Here is a 19,570-nt window from a genome sequence, read left to right as displayed (position 1 = left end):
AGCTGTAAAAGGCTGTCTACTGTTAGATTATAATATTATTTTATGCCACGTTATACCTCTAACTAAAGATTGTGAATTATTATGTAGTTTTAGTTTGCATTATTCTCCTGAATTAGAAGAAGCTGATAACTATTGCATTCGTTAAACTGATTTGCATTACATTAGACTGGCTGTCAAGGAAAATGTAGTTATTTTTGGTTAAATCATAGTCAGAGAACATACACATCGCCAATACATTAAAAGCCTGAATAGAAAAAATCACACGCAATAAAACACTATCAGACATGGACTGGCCTCAACATTTTTCAGCCAGTATCTCAGCATTCTTGAAGCACTGTGGAAACATCTTGGCAGAGAGTGGAGCTAAAGGCAGCCAACATTCAAAGAAGAGCTTTGCAATGTCCTTCACGAAACCTGGAGAACTGTCTTAGTCCATTTTTACCATGCTCAGCTTTTATACTTTTATGCTTGTGTTTTGTTTTGTTTTTTTACCCTATGTCTAAATTTTATTTTGCCGTGTTTATTATATTTTATTGCTGCTACTGTTCTTGTGTTATTGTAAGGTGACCTTGAGGGTCTTAAAGGCGCCTAAAAATGAAATGTATTATTATTATTATTATTATTATTATTATTATTATTATTATTATTATTATTATTATTATTATTATTATAGAACTCTTTCTGAACACTAAAGAAATTACAAGAAAGCTTGGAGAGAGAGTTCAAACTATGTTGCAAAATAAAGATGGTCACTGAGTTTCATGATTACTGACTTATACAAAACTGATTTTGCCTTATATGCTATACTTATATATATATTATTTCTATCAGTTTTGCATGCTTTAAATTGTCATACCTAATTCCAATTTTTCTAGCATAATATAAAGAAATGAACGGTAGCTTAAAACATTTACACTCTGAGGCACCAAAATACTAGTCTGGAAAAAACATAGTCTGTGTGGTTTCCCTTTATCATTGCCTGCAATCAATAACTGCCTTTCAAACCTGCTAGTAGGGGATGAATCCCAGTAGTCCTATCTATGGGACTGAAAATAAAAACCACTGAATGGTCTGATAACATTATAGTGGTCAGTATATACAATATATAAAATGTTAGAATTGAAAGCAATGGGTAATTGTGAATAATTTGTTCTCTGTGCATGAAATGCATTACATTTCCTCTTCAAATGTTCTCATAAGACCACTACATTTTTCACAGACAGGACCTTAAAGTTCTGAGTATTAGGTATAAAAAGAATTCTTAGGATAATAATGAAAAGGTTGACTGCTCCCATCTAGACCTGTGATATTAATTCCATGTGGGACTGGCTCCCTATGTACAAGCCAGTGCCTAACAGACCCACTGCTGCTACACTTAACTCAACGGTGTATAAATTTATGCTTGATTTAGATGGATTACAGTTACTTTAGACAGTTTTTGTCAGTTTGAAAATAAGCAACAACAGAAAAAAAATTTTAATATTAGGAAAAGCCTTGTTTATGGCATTGTGTCATTGATGGCAACATCAGGTACCCATAGTTTTCTGTTTTTCAAGGTTTATGCCACGATTAAACAACCTATCAAAGTGTCCTAAACCATGACTTTCATTTATGTTAATGCTATCGTGCATGTGTGCGAGTCCGTCTGTGTAAGGGAATAAACTAGGGATTTGCTGAAGGTCTGTGTGCTTTTGGAATAATCATCTATCTAAATACATTTCACCCATTAGAGCTTATGTAAATGCTGTTTTTCTTTTGAAGTAAATCCATGGTTAATATATTTAGCACCTGAATATTACAAATAAATTTTACTATTACTCAAATTTAAAATAAAAACATCATAGAGTAAAGAAAAGTACCTATTTAAGTATTTAAATATTCTAAAAGTCTCAATTAGAAATAATAGAGACTGAATAAGTATGAATATGTTGGTTCGAGGAGTAACAAGCTTGACAATGTTCTCTGTTCTTTGGAGAGATGTGTTGTAATGCTGAAATATTAAACCAATTATTGGAGAAGACTAAGAGCTGTGCTCTTTGACTTGATGACAGTATACTGCAAGTGGTGTTTCCATGGTTTCAGTTAATTCACAGTAATAATGCATCAACCTATTTTCCTCTTAAAGCACAGAATTTGAGAGCTATTAATATATTTCAATGGCCAAAAAATATGGATGCTACATAATGTACCTCCTGCTACGTGACACCAGAGGTCAAAATTTGCTATTTTTCATGAACAAAAAAAACCGGACACGTTCCCTCATTAAATGTCACGTAATTGCCAGGGAAATCAAAGCTCACACTGGTCTGTTTGCAGGAGGATCAGGTCAATACCATGATGTTGTGTGTAGGCACTCTGCTCTGGGAAATATTTCCCATTATCATCTTTACTGTAATGCATTGATGAAAGCAATAGCTTGAAATATAGAAAAGCAGTTTAGATACTCTGAAAACCCGGTGGACTCTATTTGTAATTTGTAGTGCGGAATAATAAATGTTTGGCTACCACTCAGCTCGAATTTATGCACTACATCACCTAAGACTGCCTACTAACATGTCATTTAGCAGGTGCCTATGATGACTTAAGTGATATAAACAGAAGAGAGAAAAATATGCAAAGCGAATATAATGATGTCATGAATATATTATGATTATGACTAACTTTTGAATAATATGCATCTATCGATCATGGTTCTAATATGCACAAAGTATAAAAAACATGTCATTTACTTGATCATAATCCCCTTTTTATTTTTCATTTCTTATTTACTTTACTTAGTTATTAGTGTTCATTTCATTATTGTTGCTATTATTAGCTTGAGTGTAGCTCAAGCAATTAATACCTGTCTTAACAATAACAACAACCTAGCATCAAGAAAAAATATGCAAAATTAAATTCTTAACATGAGTGACAGGTCTTGTTAAAAAGAAAAGAAAAGAAAGAAAAGTTTGATCATTATTGGTGTATATAGTAAATTTTGATGTAAAACTTCCATGACCCCTCAGCAAGGCACAGGAAACTGATCAAATATGTATCAACTTTACACCATGTTAACTCTGGTCTTATAGTGAAGAAGTGACAGTTTCAGTGTTGTGAATGTGAAAATCCCCACTGGAGCCTGTCAATCTGGGATAAATTTGACAAAGCCTTTGTAGAGCTAAGAATATCTTGAAATATTTCCTATTGCTGCTTCTCTGCTGCCATTGGCAAAAATGTAAGTAATTCAGGATCAGCCCAGTGCAGTGTTTGAGAACAATATCTTCTTGTTGTTGTTGGTTCTTTTTTTTGACAGAAAGCAGAAAAGTTGAGCACTGAGAATGGTTTAAAGTCAAACACAATTACAAGAATCATCTGTTACATCTGCACCGCGCACACAGTTTTTTTTTTATAACAGCCTTGTGATAAAATGATTTGGCTTCCATTTTCTTTTTCTTATTTTGTTACATTAAAGATAGAGACACAATAATCACATTGACTTTCAGTGTGATAATTGTCAGCATATTAATTTTTATTAATTTATCAAATAAAGGGAAAAGCAACATTGTATCTCTTCAAAGCTAAAATACCTGAAAACATTTGCAAATAGTCAGTTGCTCTGCTTATCCTTAATATCAATTTTGGTTTTATGTGTTTTTTTTCCTCCATCTCTCATATTACACAAGCAAACAGACACAAACAGACTGAGAAGAATGTAGTCACTCCAACAAAAGACTCCACTTCACCCAACCTCAAAAAAAGGTTTAATGTGTTGTGGAAAGGCTTCTGTAAAAGTGCTTTTTTTTTTTTGTTGAATGCGAACATGGATGGATGCTGATGGCAATGACGGAGAAACACCAACATAAGCTATCCTGAGTCACGGAGGTAAGCTGAGCACAGAAACCCAATTTGCACCCAGTTTATCTGTGCTGAGATAGCTTATCTTTATGGAAAAAAGTATGTTAATGCAAGGTGAAGAGCACATAGAACAGACTGGGCACACTCTTAAAAAATGAATTCTCCTTGAACACATAGCTGTACCTCATTCGAATATCTCAATCAAAACCCATTTTGAAGCAGACCATGTTCATTTACTATTTGTCATTTTGTTCACATGCTCAAGACTCCAGAGAAGCGGAGTCAAATGCCAAAAAACCATGAAGAGATGTTATTATCCACAGAACATACCCAGATACAGACTGCCTGGTGACATCAGGCATGAATGTCAGACAGAGTTTAGTTGGGGCACTGTTGCACCTAGTTTTCATTATGTTTGGTTGAGCACAAGGTTACGAGCAATAATATAAGGTTACCTACAGTTTTGGTGTTATCTAGGTCGCTCACATGTACACACGCGACAGACACAAACAGACATAAACACAGGCGTTTGCCAAGTCGGATCACATTCAAGACACTCATTTCCCTGTCTCCGATTTATTCGCCTAGTTAAATTACCGTCATGAATCATATAAAATTACCCATACAATAATATTTGTAAATTGCCCTTAGTTTTTATGTCATAAAGGCATTGTACAAGAGCTATTCTCAAAAATCTAGATGATTTGAAATATTATTGTATTCTTGTTTTTTTTATTTTATTTATTATTCATTTGCTTAAAAAATCTGTAATAAATAAGTAAATAAAGCAAGGTATGCCTTAAAATTCTCTTCATACAGTGCCTCCAAGCACACTTTAGCTATGGCTATGGAGGGTACCTTCAGATTGTAGTCTGGCAGTTCCTCGTTGAGTTATATAAAATGCTTAGAGCTCAGCATCACAGAACTGGTTGGTATGCCATCACCATAGAAAGCAATTGTGTCCAGAGGGACTACTTCTATATCCAGTTACCTCCCAAAGTGAGTGCTCAATCAGGGCTAGAACTATGAAAAAGGAACATACACTGTTTCGCCTTCCAGAAAAGTAAAGATTTAAATGTTTCATCATCTCCTAAACAGTTTCACAGAGATCAATTTGTTTTTTCAAATCAACCATACATTTAAAAGAAAACCTTTTTTTATTAACGTGTCAAACTTCTGATTGGTTATGGTTTTGGTAAGGTTGCCTTGCTGTAAAATAGAAATCCTATGCTATCTTTTACACAGTGACCCTGAATTCGCAGCAAACAGGGCACTTTAACACTGACAAGCAATTTCTTTTAACCACTGGCTCAGTTTCTATATCTGACCATATAGTTTTCTCCCAGTCAAGACCACCGTTCAAAAAAAATTGCAATCAATTTTTCAAGACATCTGCCATTTGGTCAGTGTAACTGAACTGCAGCCTACACAAAACACCGTTTTCATGAACCTGCGAATGTTAACTGGATCTCTCTTTTTTTTTTTCAGCACAAAAGCCTCCTACAAGTATGCGTCCGATTTGAAAAGTGACTGTCGGCAGCTTTCCACCGAGAGTCCATATGGTCTCTGTATTTATGAGGTGATGAGGCTTGCTCCTGGGGTTCAGAGTGGTCATTATCTGGGAGATGCTACAGCTCCAGTAGTTAAGGTCACCCGGTCTACACCAGATATCCTCACACTCTACCAGAACTGGAGGATACTAAATGTATAATCATTTCTGACTCCATAAAAGCAGGGTCTACCCAGACTGATCATTATATGAGCTTATTGTAGGATCCATCCTGGCTTTATATCCTGCTATTTCAGCACCATCCCAAATAGCACATCTTCACTATCATTTTTTTCTAATACCTGGACATACCTGCCTATAGTAGACAGATGGGTATCAAACACTGGAAGATGTTACCTTGTATTTTTGACACCTTTGGAATCCATTTATAAATTGAGAAAAAAAATGTGCCCAATAAAATCATGCATAACACATGCCAAAACTTCAGGGATGATATTTTTGAAGCCACAGCCACGAGGGAGCTGTGACCTCAGTTAACATGTCACACTGCTGCCTTTGTAGAAATTTCTAAAATTCTCACCATTAGAGTAAGTCTGGGTACACATTTTTATGCATTTCTTTAACTGCAGCATTATGTGGAAAATATTTCTAGTGACAAGTAAGATTTTCTAGTCTGACAACAGTCTAGTATCACTTTGAAGGTGTAATTGGGAGAAAAAGCAATTTGCAATGTTCAAAGAGGTTCAAAATGACCCTACAACTATGCACACTGGGAGTTGTTAAAGTTTAGATATCACACCACAAGGTCAAATACGCTGTTGTAAATTAAAGGTCTTATGAGTAATTGATGAGAAATTATGTAGAACTGAATCAACGTATGTCCTTAAAGCCCACTTGTGTATAAATATCAGCAGGTATATTTAACAAACCCAGGCTCTCACAGAGAACATGTAATTACTTGAATTGAATGAACTGCAAAGCACACAAAATTATTTAATTAAACTAAACTAATTGCACCCTTTATTCTTCATTTCAGTGCACATTGTAAGATCAGTGTGGCGTTATGTATAGGCTGTTACACAGTAGAATTTATCATTTCCGTTGGTGTAATATTACTAAATCTAAAATACTCCAGGTCCCATACAAATGTGGCTGTTCACCCTTTTTTAAGAAGCCTAGATCAGTGATAGATAAATTTGTGGAACACTGGCTGAATCTCTGTGTTTGCCAAGCCCTCGTGCTACTGTTTGTGCCCCATAGATATAGTGAGAATTATCTCTGTTAAACCAAATGGTTTTGCAAGTTTGCAAGTGAAAAGCATGACATTCAGTGACTTACCAGATGCAATATGTGCCATGTTTTTTATATTTTGTTTAGGCCCATGCGAAACCATGTGTTGTACCACGTGATGATTTTAAATGTATATGTGGTTGTAATTCAAAAAATGCCATTCACTGCTGCAGTGAATGCTGGGTAATTACAGTAAAAAAGAAGGAATGACCCTTTTGTTGTAAATGGGTATGGAATGCAAACAGATATGCTTACCTTCAGCTCTGCTGAGCTTTTACACTCAGGAGTTTAGCACCTTGAGTTTTCAGTTTCAGTCAAACTCATACTTGACAAAATGTGACTGGTTAAAACACTTTGCCATCTGTGTAAATCTTATAGATACATACCTAAAGTAAAAAAGAGACAACTAGAATGGTAACTCTAGCGCATATCTTCCAACAAGACCAACACTCTTATGTCAGACTGCACCAGATGTTAATGGCTGCTTCATTTGCCCATCCATGATTCACCTCTCCACCAAGTTTTGTGAAATTTGGCTGTGCAGTTTTTGCATAATGTCTGTCACAAACAAATCAACAAACAGACAATGCAGAAAGCACTTTTACATCTTCAGCTCTTGCCTTGGTGAAGGAATGATTATTCTTCCGTGTCAGAGTGAACTCCTTGGTGTGAACACACCTTCTGAATGTCACCCTCACGCCGTGGTGGTGGCGGCACAAGGTGGTGACACTGTTTCTGATTCTTAAGTTAATTTTTGAACTGCTCTTCTCAATGGTGTGAAGGCTCTAATATATTCATCTGTGTCCTTTCAAATGTTAAGATCCTCAAATTTGGAAACACATTTCCTTTTTCTTCCTTTTCCACACAAAACTACCAAAAACCAGAGTAAATCTTTGAAACACCAGTATGCTATACTACTACTCTATGTAATGGCTTAACCTGCATTTTATAATGGCAGTCACAGGAGGTGAAGGAAATAGCAGACATATACAATGACACTTCTCTCAGCCTTTTACAGTGCGCCTTCCTGCTCCACACCTTCTCTTACTTTCCCCTTCTTGCTCTAAGCTTAGCAGCTTTAAGGCCCCCCCCCCCCCCCCCCCCAAGCAAAGCATGCTCTCTGGCTCTGAGCACTGGCATCTCTTGCATCGGTATGCAGCTCCCGTACACACTGCTGATCCCTCTTTATGAGGACATGAGTTTCAGTGCTTTTATCCCCCACCTTCCCTTGCAAATATGCCTGCATTCAGTATCTACACTTCAGCTTTAGAGACCTGTGGGAAGCTTTTAAAGAGGAAGTCAATAAAAGGGTATAAACATGCATGAGCTTAACTTTGTGCTTTTGGTGTCTTTATTCTAAAGTTAGATTTTCTGGATAGCATCTCACTCATGCAGATTTATAAAACAAAATAATTTCCCAGTTCTTGCACTGAAGCACAGCTAGAATTTTTAGCATTACTGTTTTTGTAAGCAAAAAAGAAAGAAAAAAGAAAAGTGTTGTTTAGCTTTAAAAGAATTAAGAGAATTATGATAATTATGCGTTTTATTTTTTAAATCAATTGGATATGTTTACCATCAATGTTAAGATATGATTTATTGTTTGTGCGAACATTACTGGACATCATCTATACCAACAGATATATATAGTGGGCTTATAAAAGCCAGATTTAGAACAATCATATACTTATTAATTAAGTACCAAGACCTGAAAATACTTATTTATTAGATCAATTGTTTGATGCTATACCTTTTAATGTGCTAACTTTGTTTGTTCTCTCCTAATACAAACAGAAAATGCGATGTAACCAACGCATGCAGAGCTTGAAAACTGCAAATGTATGTTGCATGTTAAACTGTCTTCAGGCGGTGTATACGGCAGGGATTAGTCTACACATAAGTACTTGCAAGTTTGCTTAATAAAATAAGAAAATAAACAGGTTAGATTGGTGCTGTTTTCCGGATGCTCTCGGGCACAAAAGCAGGCTCTTTGCTTATTTTGCATTAATAAACACACTGGGGACAAAGAATAAAATCCAAAACACATGGGAAAATGGCATAAAATATTTCCTGACATGAAGACGTTTCTAATTAAAGTCCTCTTTGTGTACTCTTTACATTGGCATCTTTTTCACCTTTTCAACTTCCTGCAAGTTTTCTCATAAATACGGAGATGTAGAAATCTAAAGAGGAGTGAAGACACCAAATTTCCTTATGACATGAATCTTTCCAGGCACCGTATGATAGCCTCTTTGATGGACAGGTGACCTGCCATCCACACCCGTCTGTATTCAGCAAAACGTTCAGAAAAAAACTCAGATAGTCTACAGCTCCTGAAACCCTGAGAGGGATTCAGCAAGCTGAGAATATAAATGGTTTTCATTTTTGTCCTGACAAATTATTACGAGCCTGTCTCACAAGTCAACAGTCTGTTCTTAGCACGTTTGCCGTTTCATCTTTATTTATTTTTTCCACTGTCTTTAATTTTGTACTGTGAACAAAGCATATCAAATCATGAAGCCATAAAATGCAAAACACTACCCTGGAATGAATAACTGCATTTGCCATGATTTGCTTCTTAAAAGTATATTACTTGCGAGTTGTATTCCAGCAACCTATCAAATTTCCAAAGATAGCACAACAGAGCCTCCTTTATCTGGAGCTCAGACGTCCAGTCTGACTGCTGGGGCAGTCGACTGAGGGGCCTTTATGAGCTCAGCAACCCAGCGATGCAAAATTCTACTGGCGGTGTGCAGGTGATGGGCTTTCTGAGTTAATACATTAAAATAGTAGCATTAAATCCTCATGGTAAAGTGAGCACACTTATTCCAAATGCACTTAAACTCGCTGTATTCTTTTCTATGTAAATATGTTTGGGGCGGTCTCAACTTTACTTTGTCCAGAAAAGACATATTTTTCAAGCACTATTTGAAAACAAGGTGCTTGGTGCAAGATGAAATGATCAGAAGATTAACTGCCTTGTCAACCAAAATAAATTAAAGCTGCTACTTAATAATTAATAGTTTCAGCAATTTTAAAGGAAAAAAGAAAAACATGCAGGAGGTATGCACCACTGTAAACCAATATCCTTCTATATGGTGCTGATTAGGCATATCAAGCAATCATACATGTTTTTTACCTATAGACAATTACTTAGTTAATCAAAAAATAATTAACACAAGTAGAAAACAATTTGTATCAAAACCTATTAAAACAGATGTACATTTTCCACACAACATCATCAGTTTTGATGATGAATGAAGTGATATCTAAACTCATTACAACAAAAGACCTAATATTTTCATAAACGCCAACATTTGCCACTTCATTGTGCATTCTCTAAAGCTTGTCAACAGCTGCCTACGCACCGAGAACTCATCTTACTTCATTCAGATCAAAACTTTGTACTTGGAAAGAAAAGCTCGTGTGCACTAAACTTGCATATCAATAGTCATAGCTGCATAAAATGCGCACAGAGCCCAACAAAGGCTCCACAGCTTGTTGTCCGCCATTGTTTGCACACTCCAAAACGACCCTGACATAACTCAAAACAAGCATGGTCACTCCTGGTCAGGCTGCCAGGTGTTTGGTTGCAGTGCCATACCTCAGGCAGTCAATCATTCTCTTTGGAAGCCTCCCAAACGTTCACAGCAGAAGCAGAGAGGGACATTTATCACAGCAAACACATAATTATGTGCACAATATTTTATGGTCAACACTCAGCATTAAACACTATCAGAACCACAACTGCTTTTGAAAGGATGTCTACTATGTTGTCAAAGGACAACAGAATGAAAGTTGACATAGCTTCTAGGTAGGAAAAACGGATTATATAGCTGGTTGGTCATATGGCGGTCATCTCTGAACAAAAAAAATATTAACTTTGTTCATGGAGACTGCAGCAAAAGGAGAAAGGGGAGATCATCACACAGGGTAAATGAGATTCACAGGCTCATCCATAGTCGGGCACAAAGCCCACTTCAACAGAGATGAGGGCCAAGAGAGATTGATAAAGGTCAACACCGCAAACTGGCATAAAATGAAGTATAGGTTTCATTTCAGGCACAATACTAAAATGTAGGGACTGTATAAACCTCTTGCAGAACACACGTCTACCACCTTCTCAGCAGCACAGCAGAAACTCATTCATCAAAGAAATCAACACTATTTTATTATATTTTCCAAAGATTTTATTCAAGTCTGTGAATTATTTTTTTAGAATATTTTTCGACCATTCCCTTTTCTCTGAAAATTGAATGTGTAGCTCACCATTAAATAGTTAGAGAGCCTTGAACTACTTAGAACAATATTAAATAAATGTCCACTAGGCTCAATTCTGCTGTTTGTTAAGGATGTTTAAACCTTTAAAGGTAAATGCATTACAACTGAATCCCAGAAACAGTGAAAACACTGCAACATTAAGACATTTGATTTTTGTTTTGAGTGTTTATTCAGTTCTGTTTACACCACAATCTCATTTTTTCTATTATGTGCTTGATAGCTACAGTGAATTGCAGGGTCAGCATCATCACCTGCACAGTAAACGTCTAGTTATTTTATATACAATACTCAATGTGGCTGCAAATGATGATATAATATCCTCTCCCGACTGTGAAGTCTCACAGTATAAAACCTGAGATTTGTGACATAACACTTCAAATGCTCCATAGGTCCCAGCTTTAGCGGGAAGTGGGAAATGTTTTGACTCATCTGTCTGAAATCATAGAAATATATGTAAATTCTGTTTTATATCGGATACCCCTTTAAGATGTGTGAACACGGGCACCTCTTCAGGAAGGCAGCGACTGATGTAAGCACTGCTTTTACCTATTTTCAGTGTGACCAACTGTGGCATTAGACTTATCATGAGTATCTTGGAACGGGCTCCTTGGGAAGTAGAAAAATCTCTTAACCTTTTTCGTTTAAATACAGGTCAAAATAATCTTTAATAGTGTAATTGCCCTTTCAGTCTATCAGCTTCATTGCTGAGCTTATACCCACTCAGAGGGGGCATGGTGTGTAAAAGTGCTATGACAAAGAGCTTGGCAAAGAGAGACTGACAGCACGCAGAATATAGTTGAGGCAGTGAGCTGCTAATCTTAAAGCCCCTTCCCCACTTGTCTGAGCACATTTGCCTCTGGCTTGAGGCTTATCCCTACAGATGTATATCTGTCAACAGAAAGCAAGCAGGGCAGCAGTGGCTCTTTTGGAGCACATTTGTCCCCTTTACTGGATTACCATTTGCAGTGGCATAAAGCACAGCATCAGAGCCAGCACTTGGCAGCTGGGAGACAATCTGCAGGGATAAGCTAACCCTCAGTAGTGGTGAACGGGTATCCGTGAATGTAAACCACCTTCCTCTGCCATACCTCGCCTTCAGCTCAGCCAGCTTATTCCTGCTGACTGATTATTCCAACCCACAGGAGATGCTCCCATGCATACGCTCACAGGTTCCCTGTGTGTGACATTTAGGGCTTTACTTTTGACTGGGTCGAATATGTATTTTTTTAAGAGATTTTAAATACACTTCAGTGCATGCTGGAACAAAACTCCATGCTCAGAAAAAGAAAAAAGGGGAAAAAAAGAAATGAGAAGTGGTGCACCGACTGCCATCCTATATTACACTCAAAATGATAAATCAGCAGGCAGGAGAGTTATTGATATCTATGTTGTAGCAGTGAAAGCTGCTGTTGGAATCAAACATTCTAACGGAAGAAATAACCACACTCCTCACAGCATCCTATAATAGGACACAATATCGTTTCCCCAGACAACTGCAGGGCTATACACGAAAGCAAAAAGCAGAGCCTTTGACGCTTGATTGAATCATATCCTCCGAAATTCATTTGCTTAGAATTTTGCTTTATACTTTGGGAACTGTTTGCATTATTTTTATCTTAGTGCAAGCAAAATTGTTAGAGGTGGGAGTCTTGCGCACTGACCAACAATAGTAAATGAACTGAATTTTTGTTATTTTGCTTGTGTTTGAAATTTTTCATATTGGTGGGTGCAAATGAAAACATATGAAGCCTGTCAAATGATTAATGTTATATAATTTTTGCATAATTATTAAGACAAATAAATTATATTTTCATAAAATCTAGTGAAACAAAATTGGAAAAAAAAAATTACTAAAGTTGAGAAACTAAATTAATAAATGTTGTTTCAGGCATGTTTATGGGGGTGGGAGTGGGGGTACTATAGGTAATGGGCAGTCTTTGTGATCAAGTCTAGTGTTGTACAGATGAAACAATAAGACTGTATGTATATAAACAATCAACAGAACCACCATGATACATATAACAGCCAGTGGCCAGTGAAGCCTGTCCTCTAAGCCTCAAACCAAACATTTTAGTCATCAGCATTATCATGAGCCTTCAGTATTCCAGTGCACTTTCAATCCAACTGTAGGCACAGCCTAAAGCATACCCATACCTACTTTGGATGGTTACATGGCTATGGCTCATAATGGAAATCCATATGGAGAATGTGAATTGGATTTTTACCTCCAGAAGCTCACTATATTGCTCACAAATAAGAAACCTTTAACACAGCTCTTAACTCTCCACTTTCTCTTCACCAATGGGTAAAGAAGCTATCAAAGACTTTACAAGGCACTTTTGCATTTTTAATGACTAGCCTCAATTCCCTCACTAATCAGGGAAAAGATTTTTCCTGTGCATTATGAAGGAATTATTCATCCTCAATCACCTTGTCTCTTTTTATCTGTAGTTTTGATAACTGTCATTTTGATAGCGGATAAAATGCATAAATTTCATTTATTTTCTGCTTTGCCCTCATTAAGCCCCCAACCCAATTTTCATCTCCCATCACACAGACACACACACACACAATGGTCAAACACATACCAACGTCACCTGGAGGGGTGTACTTGCCCAAATGTCTTACAAGATAAGAAATGATGAAAGACTCGGTGCTCAAACAAAAGAAAAGTTCCCTTGGTGGTATGGGAGCTTTTTGGGCTCTGTATGAAAGAAAGTGATGAAACACTTGAGAAGAGGGAATGTCAGACCGAACCAGAGAAGCTGTGGCCAACAAGAAAATGTGAAGATCATAAGACCTACAGTACATCTATGACACAATCAGCCCAAGGTCTGCAAAGTGGCTAAGCATGGCGACGCCACATGGCTAATTAGCATTAGCCTGCCGTCTTACCTGCCTCTGACGAGTCTGTCTTTATTTGCTGGCTTTGGGAAATATACAGTGATACACCATTATCGCTACGTAGGTTAACACCAGTGCAGATACAGTATGGGAACAACATCATCATTGTCACACCCAAAGCAGGAGAACAAGGCAGGCCCTCTAATAAAGGGTGCGCCATACACTCTTTATATCTATCTGCCATAGAAGCATTTGAAACATTTGGGCAGTACAGCAGTTTATGGGCTGCAGCCATAAATAAGCCCAGCAATGAATTTAGGCAAATTCTAATAGTGTAGTTGTTCCTAGAAGGATGAGTCTGCATGAAATAACTCTCAGCATTACAGAGCATGAACAGAGCTGCTGAGGCTGAAGTCGTCTACAGAATCACTGCAGTGTGTGATGCGGAGCACTGCAATTTAACTGTCGATTAGGCTGTGATCACACAGAAAATGCTGCACCTTATTGCTTACACTGAGGAGGTTATGTTTTCAGTCCCATTTGTTTATTTGTCTGTTACAGGCTATGATATCGCAAAAACTGTTCAGTGAAATTTGTTAAATGGGTAAGCAATGAATGAGTGTAGCATCAGTTTTCTATGCACGCCAGATTTCTGTGTACAAGTATATCAGGATTTCATTTAAGAATTAGCAAAACCAGATAGGAAATTCTGTAAATATCTGCCACAAACTACTGGTACAAACCAATTTTAAAAAATCCTGGCACATGTATCTTGTAATTGTCCACCTGTGTGTATTTTGCATGAAATCATTTTTCAATGCATTTTGGTTTTTAAAATCTGGCTATTTAAATAACAAATTTGGGTGACTGTGCAGCCCAGAATGTACCCTGTCTTTTCTAGCTGTGTTGATTTCATTTGTTTCTCGACTTCTTACATTTCCACTAAGACAGAACTTTAGGTTTTAGCGTCCTGGGGCACAGGCCTGGGCATTGGATGCATCTAAGTCTAACCTAAGTCTCATAACATCAATATTTAAGAAGCCCTTGAAGTGGGCACTGTCAGAGCTCTTGGGCAAGATGAGAAAACTCTCTGTGCCCTGTTCTCTGCCTATTCATTACCCCAAATCTGATGCAAAGTGGGCTGTGAAAAGCATACTTTTTTTGCGGCTCTCTGAAATTACCAAGTAGTGAAATTAGAATATAACAAAACTACTTTGTCTCCTCTGTCCTCTAAAAAAAAACGAGTCCATTAATTCAGTCCTGTCTCCTAAAAGTCAGGTTCTCATTCATGAAAACAAAATTCTTAATTTCATTTTGGGGAGATATATTTTCCCAGAAAGCCACCGAAAGTATGTCTGTCTCCTGAAAAGGTAAGAGTACACTGAGTCTACAAACTAAGTATTCAATCAAATTGTTTCTACTATCTAAAAGTAAGCGCTTCCACAATAGAGGAATGTAAACTTTAAAAGAGAGGGAAAAGTCAGCATTTGGGAGATTGGTCAGCAGGGGATACAAATACAGCCAAGTTTTTGACAAGGAGACTGAAAAATGAGACTTGAATCTTGGACCATTTTTCAAAGTTTCACTTTCTTGCTGTGAAGTTAAGTATACACAAAGAAACATTTTGGTTAGAGTTAGCCACATAACATTTTGGTTTGGGTAAAAACAAACCCTTTTATAACTTTCACCACATGAGAAAAGCTCCATTTTTGGAACAGGTAGCCATGCTATCATTTTTAAAGGTGAGACACCGGCGCATTTTACATGCACTTGTTCACATCGCCACTAGAGGCTAGGCAACTTTAAAAACTTACTATAGGTTGTAAAAATGGATTCCATATCTATGTAATTGTTTTCTGTGGGAGTGGTTTTCAATATTAAGAAGCTGCTTCCTTATTCACAAGGGGTCGCCACAGCAGATGGATGCACATTTGATTTGGCAGATTTTTACACCAGATGCCTTTCCTGACGTAAGGGCATCCAGGGATTTGTGTATACGCCTGGTCTCAAACCAAGGAATTTTCACGTTGGATGAATGTGCTAACTACAACATTTTAGAGTGTTTGTCAGTACTGCATGGTTAAAAAAAAAATCTACAAAATCCAGACTGAGAGTAGAAGGTGGATACCTTTGTTTATGACAGAAGTGTACCTGATTAATTGCTGGAAAATTTCAAAGGGATATATGTGCCATTTCAGAAAAAAATAATCTGTGAAATTGCATCTAACCCTTAAACTGCAAATGTATTTTGGAGGAAAGAGAGAGTTCAATGATTAGTCAATTGGTGTCCACTGTGTAAACAAACCACCATTAACCTGCAACACAAACATTTTTTAATACTCATAAATTGAGCATCAGCACAGGCTTACACTAACTACAAGGAGTTTTCCATGTATCCCAATAATTACAATTCACATCGTTCTTTTCCAAAGCATACCATAGGTTTTTAGACCAAGTACTTTTTTCTACCAATGAACCCTTTTTTATTTATTTCAATATAGCTTTGAAAATCTTCTTCAAAAATATTTAATATGCTTCAGAAAGTAAATCTGGGACACAGAGTTTTAAGTCCACTTATGTGTTCTTGTAAGGCTCTGTAAGCAAGGACTATTTGATAAACTCTTCCATTTGGATGTTTGCCGAGTCTTTTTCACCTCCTTTAAAAACATGACTGATAGTTATATTTACAGGTAAATACATTTCCTACAACACAGCTTATAAAAGCAATGCTTTCAATGTCAATGCTCAGACTGAATGCACTATTAAAGCTACGTTTTCCCAGTGGTTGGTGTTGCAATACCAGGCAGCATTTAAAACAAAAATCAAGTTTTGTGTGTCAGCAAATTAATTTTCAAACTACACTGACTTGAACTGATGAAAAGGGTTGCAGAGACAATGGAAAGTCAGCTAAAAAGGCATGCTTTTTTAAAAAGAACACTTTAAATAAGCAGTTATGTAACATTACACAGTTTATAGTTAATGGACTCCAAAGCATGCTAAATCACGCATGGTCATTTAACTCGAATTCATATTCCTCTTCAGTGGGGTCACATTTAAGGCAACATGGCGGGAAGTGGAAGTGGCTGTCTGTATGATTAGATCACAGCTGTACACACCTCATAATGGAATTTCAATTTCCACAGCTCAGTGAGATCAGGTAAAAGTGTTGGACAAAATCCTGCTGAAGGAAAGGACAGCAAGAATAGCACAAGGCAACGTGCATCGGGGCAAAGTAAATAAGTATTTTTGCAATTTAAAGATACATTTCAAGTCAAACTTACACGATTTTTCACCATTAGGCTGTCCAGTAAAGCGATCCAACTACGTAGTTTATTGAACACATAACAGTCATGAGAGAAAAAGGCTATTTAACAGTAACGTGATCTGATACTGGAAAAACTGATTCATTTGAGAACTGATTTTTAATTCAATGATGTGATGTGCAAGTAAGCCTGACACATATATTATTGTTTAAAGGTGCTCTAATGATCTGATGGTCTGTGGTGGTAGTGGCATCATTCATGGAGTTGCTCAATAAAGGAAGTCAGCCTCAGACTTATGGAAATTAATCCACAGGCCGAGTTAATGTGATGAGGATGATCATAGGTCATTCTCGTTGTTATTATCAGCACAGTGTACTGAATCAGCACTGACAATGTCATCAATGTCATGTGGGACAACACGTTATTAAACTGGGGAAGACGGGGATATAACTGCTTAGATATGGTAGTTTCTCATATGAAGCCCCTTGACAGCACCCCCCCCACCACCGCCACCCCTTCCGGTAGGCGTTATGCGCACTGGTCGCCTATAGGGCGGTGGCTGCGCAAGCATGTCCAAGAGCGGGACAGTCTGTGGGGAGTTGGGGACTCGTCATGAGGCGACGACGATCCCTGGCTGCAGAGAAGCGTCATGCATGCAACCTTACCTGCGTCCCCAGCCGCCCAACTCTAAATGAGTAACTACATGGCTTGTGCCTCCTAAAGAATCCCTCCTAAAACACACACACACAAGCACACACGCAAGGCACAGTTCTCGCTACATTTAACAGAGCTACATTTAACGAACGCTTAACAGAAATGTAGTCTTTGCCACATCGAAGACTTGTTATCACCTTTGTGAATTCAGTCATTTAAAGTCATGTGTGGAATGATTCAAAATGCCCAAACAAACGCGATGGCGTGACTTCATCGTGATCCGCTCAATGACACCGGACTCACAGGGAAAAAGACACACGCCACCGGTTACTGTAACATTCTTCTTTCTTTTTTCTCTTTTTTGGGCTTGCTCTGTCAGTTTCAGCGGGCATAGCCTAAACGGATGAACCAAGCAACCATGCGCGACAATAATCGACTCATCCGCAGCACGGTGTTTTATCTGTCACTTAATCCCGGAGGGAGTGCAATATATAAGTTGTCGCCGATGCAAAAACTTGTGCAGCCGCATTCTGCTTCTCATTGCGCCGCACAATTCAACTTCCAGGCATTCCAGCACACTCGGCTCTGACAGTGAACAACGACAGCTCGTCCTGCGCCTAAAACTGCTGCGCAAACACATCGTTTTATGGGAAAATCAACTCTCCCCTCACCGAATACTTGCACTCAGGTGTGACATGATCACATATGATCTTTACACTTCACGCACCCACCACCTCCCCGCACACCACGCCCGTCTACACAGCAACATCCAGTGCTCACCTTTAAAGACGCTTGCACAGAGGCTGTAAAGGATGAACATCAAGTACTGCTTGACAATCATATTCTTCTCTTTTCCTTCGCAATTCTACGTCAACACTCCACTCGCGTTTGACTCTTTTTATTCTGTCTTTATCTCTTCTCTCGTCAAGGTGGACTTATCCAGGTGAACGGCGCAGTTTCTGACTGACCGGAGTTACATTGATGAACTCTTGCCTTTTTCTGAGGAGTCCCTGTGTATTTTTCGCAGATCAGGGGGCAGTGATCACTGTAGTGAAGCAGGACGGCAGAGATGCTCGTCGGCAAAGTGCAGATCCTGCCTCCCTTTATTGCCTTTCTCTTTGACTCGCTGCAGAGAGCAAGAGTCCCGCCCACGCTTTTTGACTAATGAAGACGCTTCACCAATGGAGAACACCTAGAAATAGTTCTGATCTCCGGTACACTGTCGAAACAATTACGCCGTAGAGCGCAGTTACTTTGATACATCAGTTTCTAGAAGGGACATCGGTAGTCATGTGGCAAGTTTTTTGTTTTTGTTTTTTGTTAATCTCATCATTTTCTAAACACCAAAGCAGAACAATAGGCCTCTGCAGGAATATGATTATAGTTTATGCATATGGGGAAAAATATAAGGATCCAGTCCTGGCCATCACATCACCGAGCCTCCAATGCTCTAAAGTGGAGGATCCTTGCTCTCTGTTTAGTGTCAGTAGACTGAACTAAAAAAGTGCAAAAACGACCACGCCAGAGATTTAATGCATGAAAATATGCCCACAGCTAGCAGAGCTAATTTAACAATTTTAGACAGTTCTAAACAGCTACCCTAGAGCCATAAAAGCTTTATGAGCAGCCAAACAAGCTCTGTTGTCAATACCAGAGGACTCGAAATAACTGCCACTGCGACACATATTATCACTTGAAAAAAGTTTTACAGCTTAAAGAGCACCGTGTGGTAACAACAGAAACACGTGCCCATGTTGTGTGAAGATGCATTTGCTTTTGCAGAGGTTGTGACCTGGTGTCTGGGTGCATGTCGGGAGTCAGGGCGCAGGCACGAGGGAGGTTAATGGGCACCCGGACATCCCTCTTCCTTCAAAGGTTCCCTACGAGAGGTGCAGAG

General features: G+C 38.1%; 1 protein-coding gene across 5 annotated transcripts in view; it reads right to left on the bottom strand.

Moving 5' to 3' along the window:
• cadm2b (cell adhesion molecule 2b) overlaps nucleotides 1-18,875 on the bottom strand; it is a 147,934-nt gene extending 129,059 nt beyond the window's left edge. For 3 of the 5 annotated variants that reach the window (XM_026191245.1, XM_026191248.1, XM_026191246.1), the window contains exon 1: nucleotides 18,454-18,873. In XM_026191245.1, coding sequence (XP_026047030.1) covers nucleotides 18,454-18,514 — 61 coding nt within the window. In that variant the 5' untranslated portion in view covers nucleotides 18,515-18,873. Of the gene's footprint in view, nucleotides 1-18,453 lie in introns of all 5 variants that reach the window. The other 2 variants (XM_026191244.1, XM_026191247.1) reach the window with 2 other exon arrangements.
• Nucleotides 18,876-19,570: the final 695 nt, after the last annotated feature.

The sequence above is a fragment of the Astatotilapia calliptera genome, chromosome 14 (assembly GCF_900246225.1).
Source record: "Astatotilapia calliptera chromosome 14, fAstCal1.2, whole genome shotgun sequence".
Classification (NCBI taxonomy): Eukaryota; Metazoa; Chordata; class Actinopteri; order Cichliformes; family Cichlidae; genus Astatotilapia; species Astatotilapia calliptera.
Note: the sequence above shows the minus strand (reverse complement) of the source record. Positions and strands in the feature narration are given on the sequence as shown.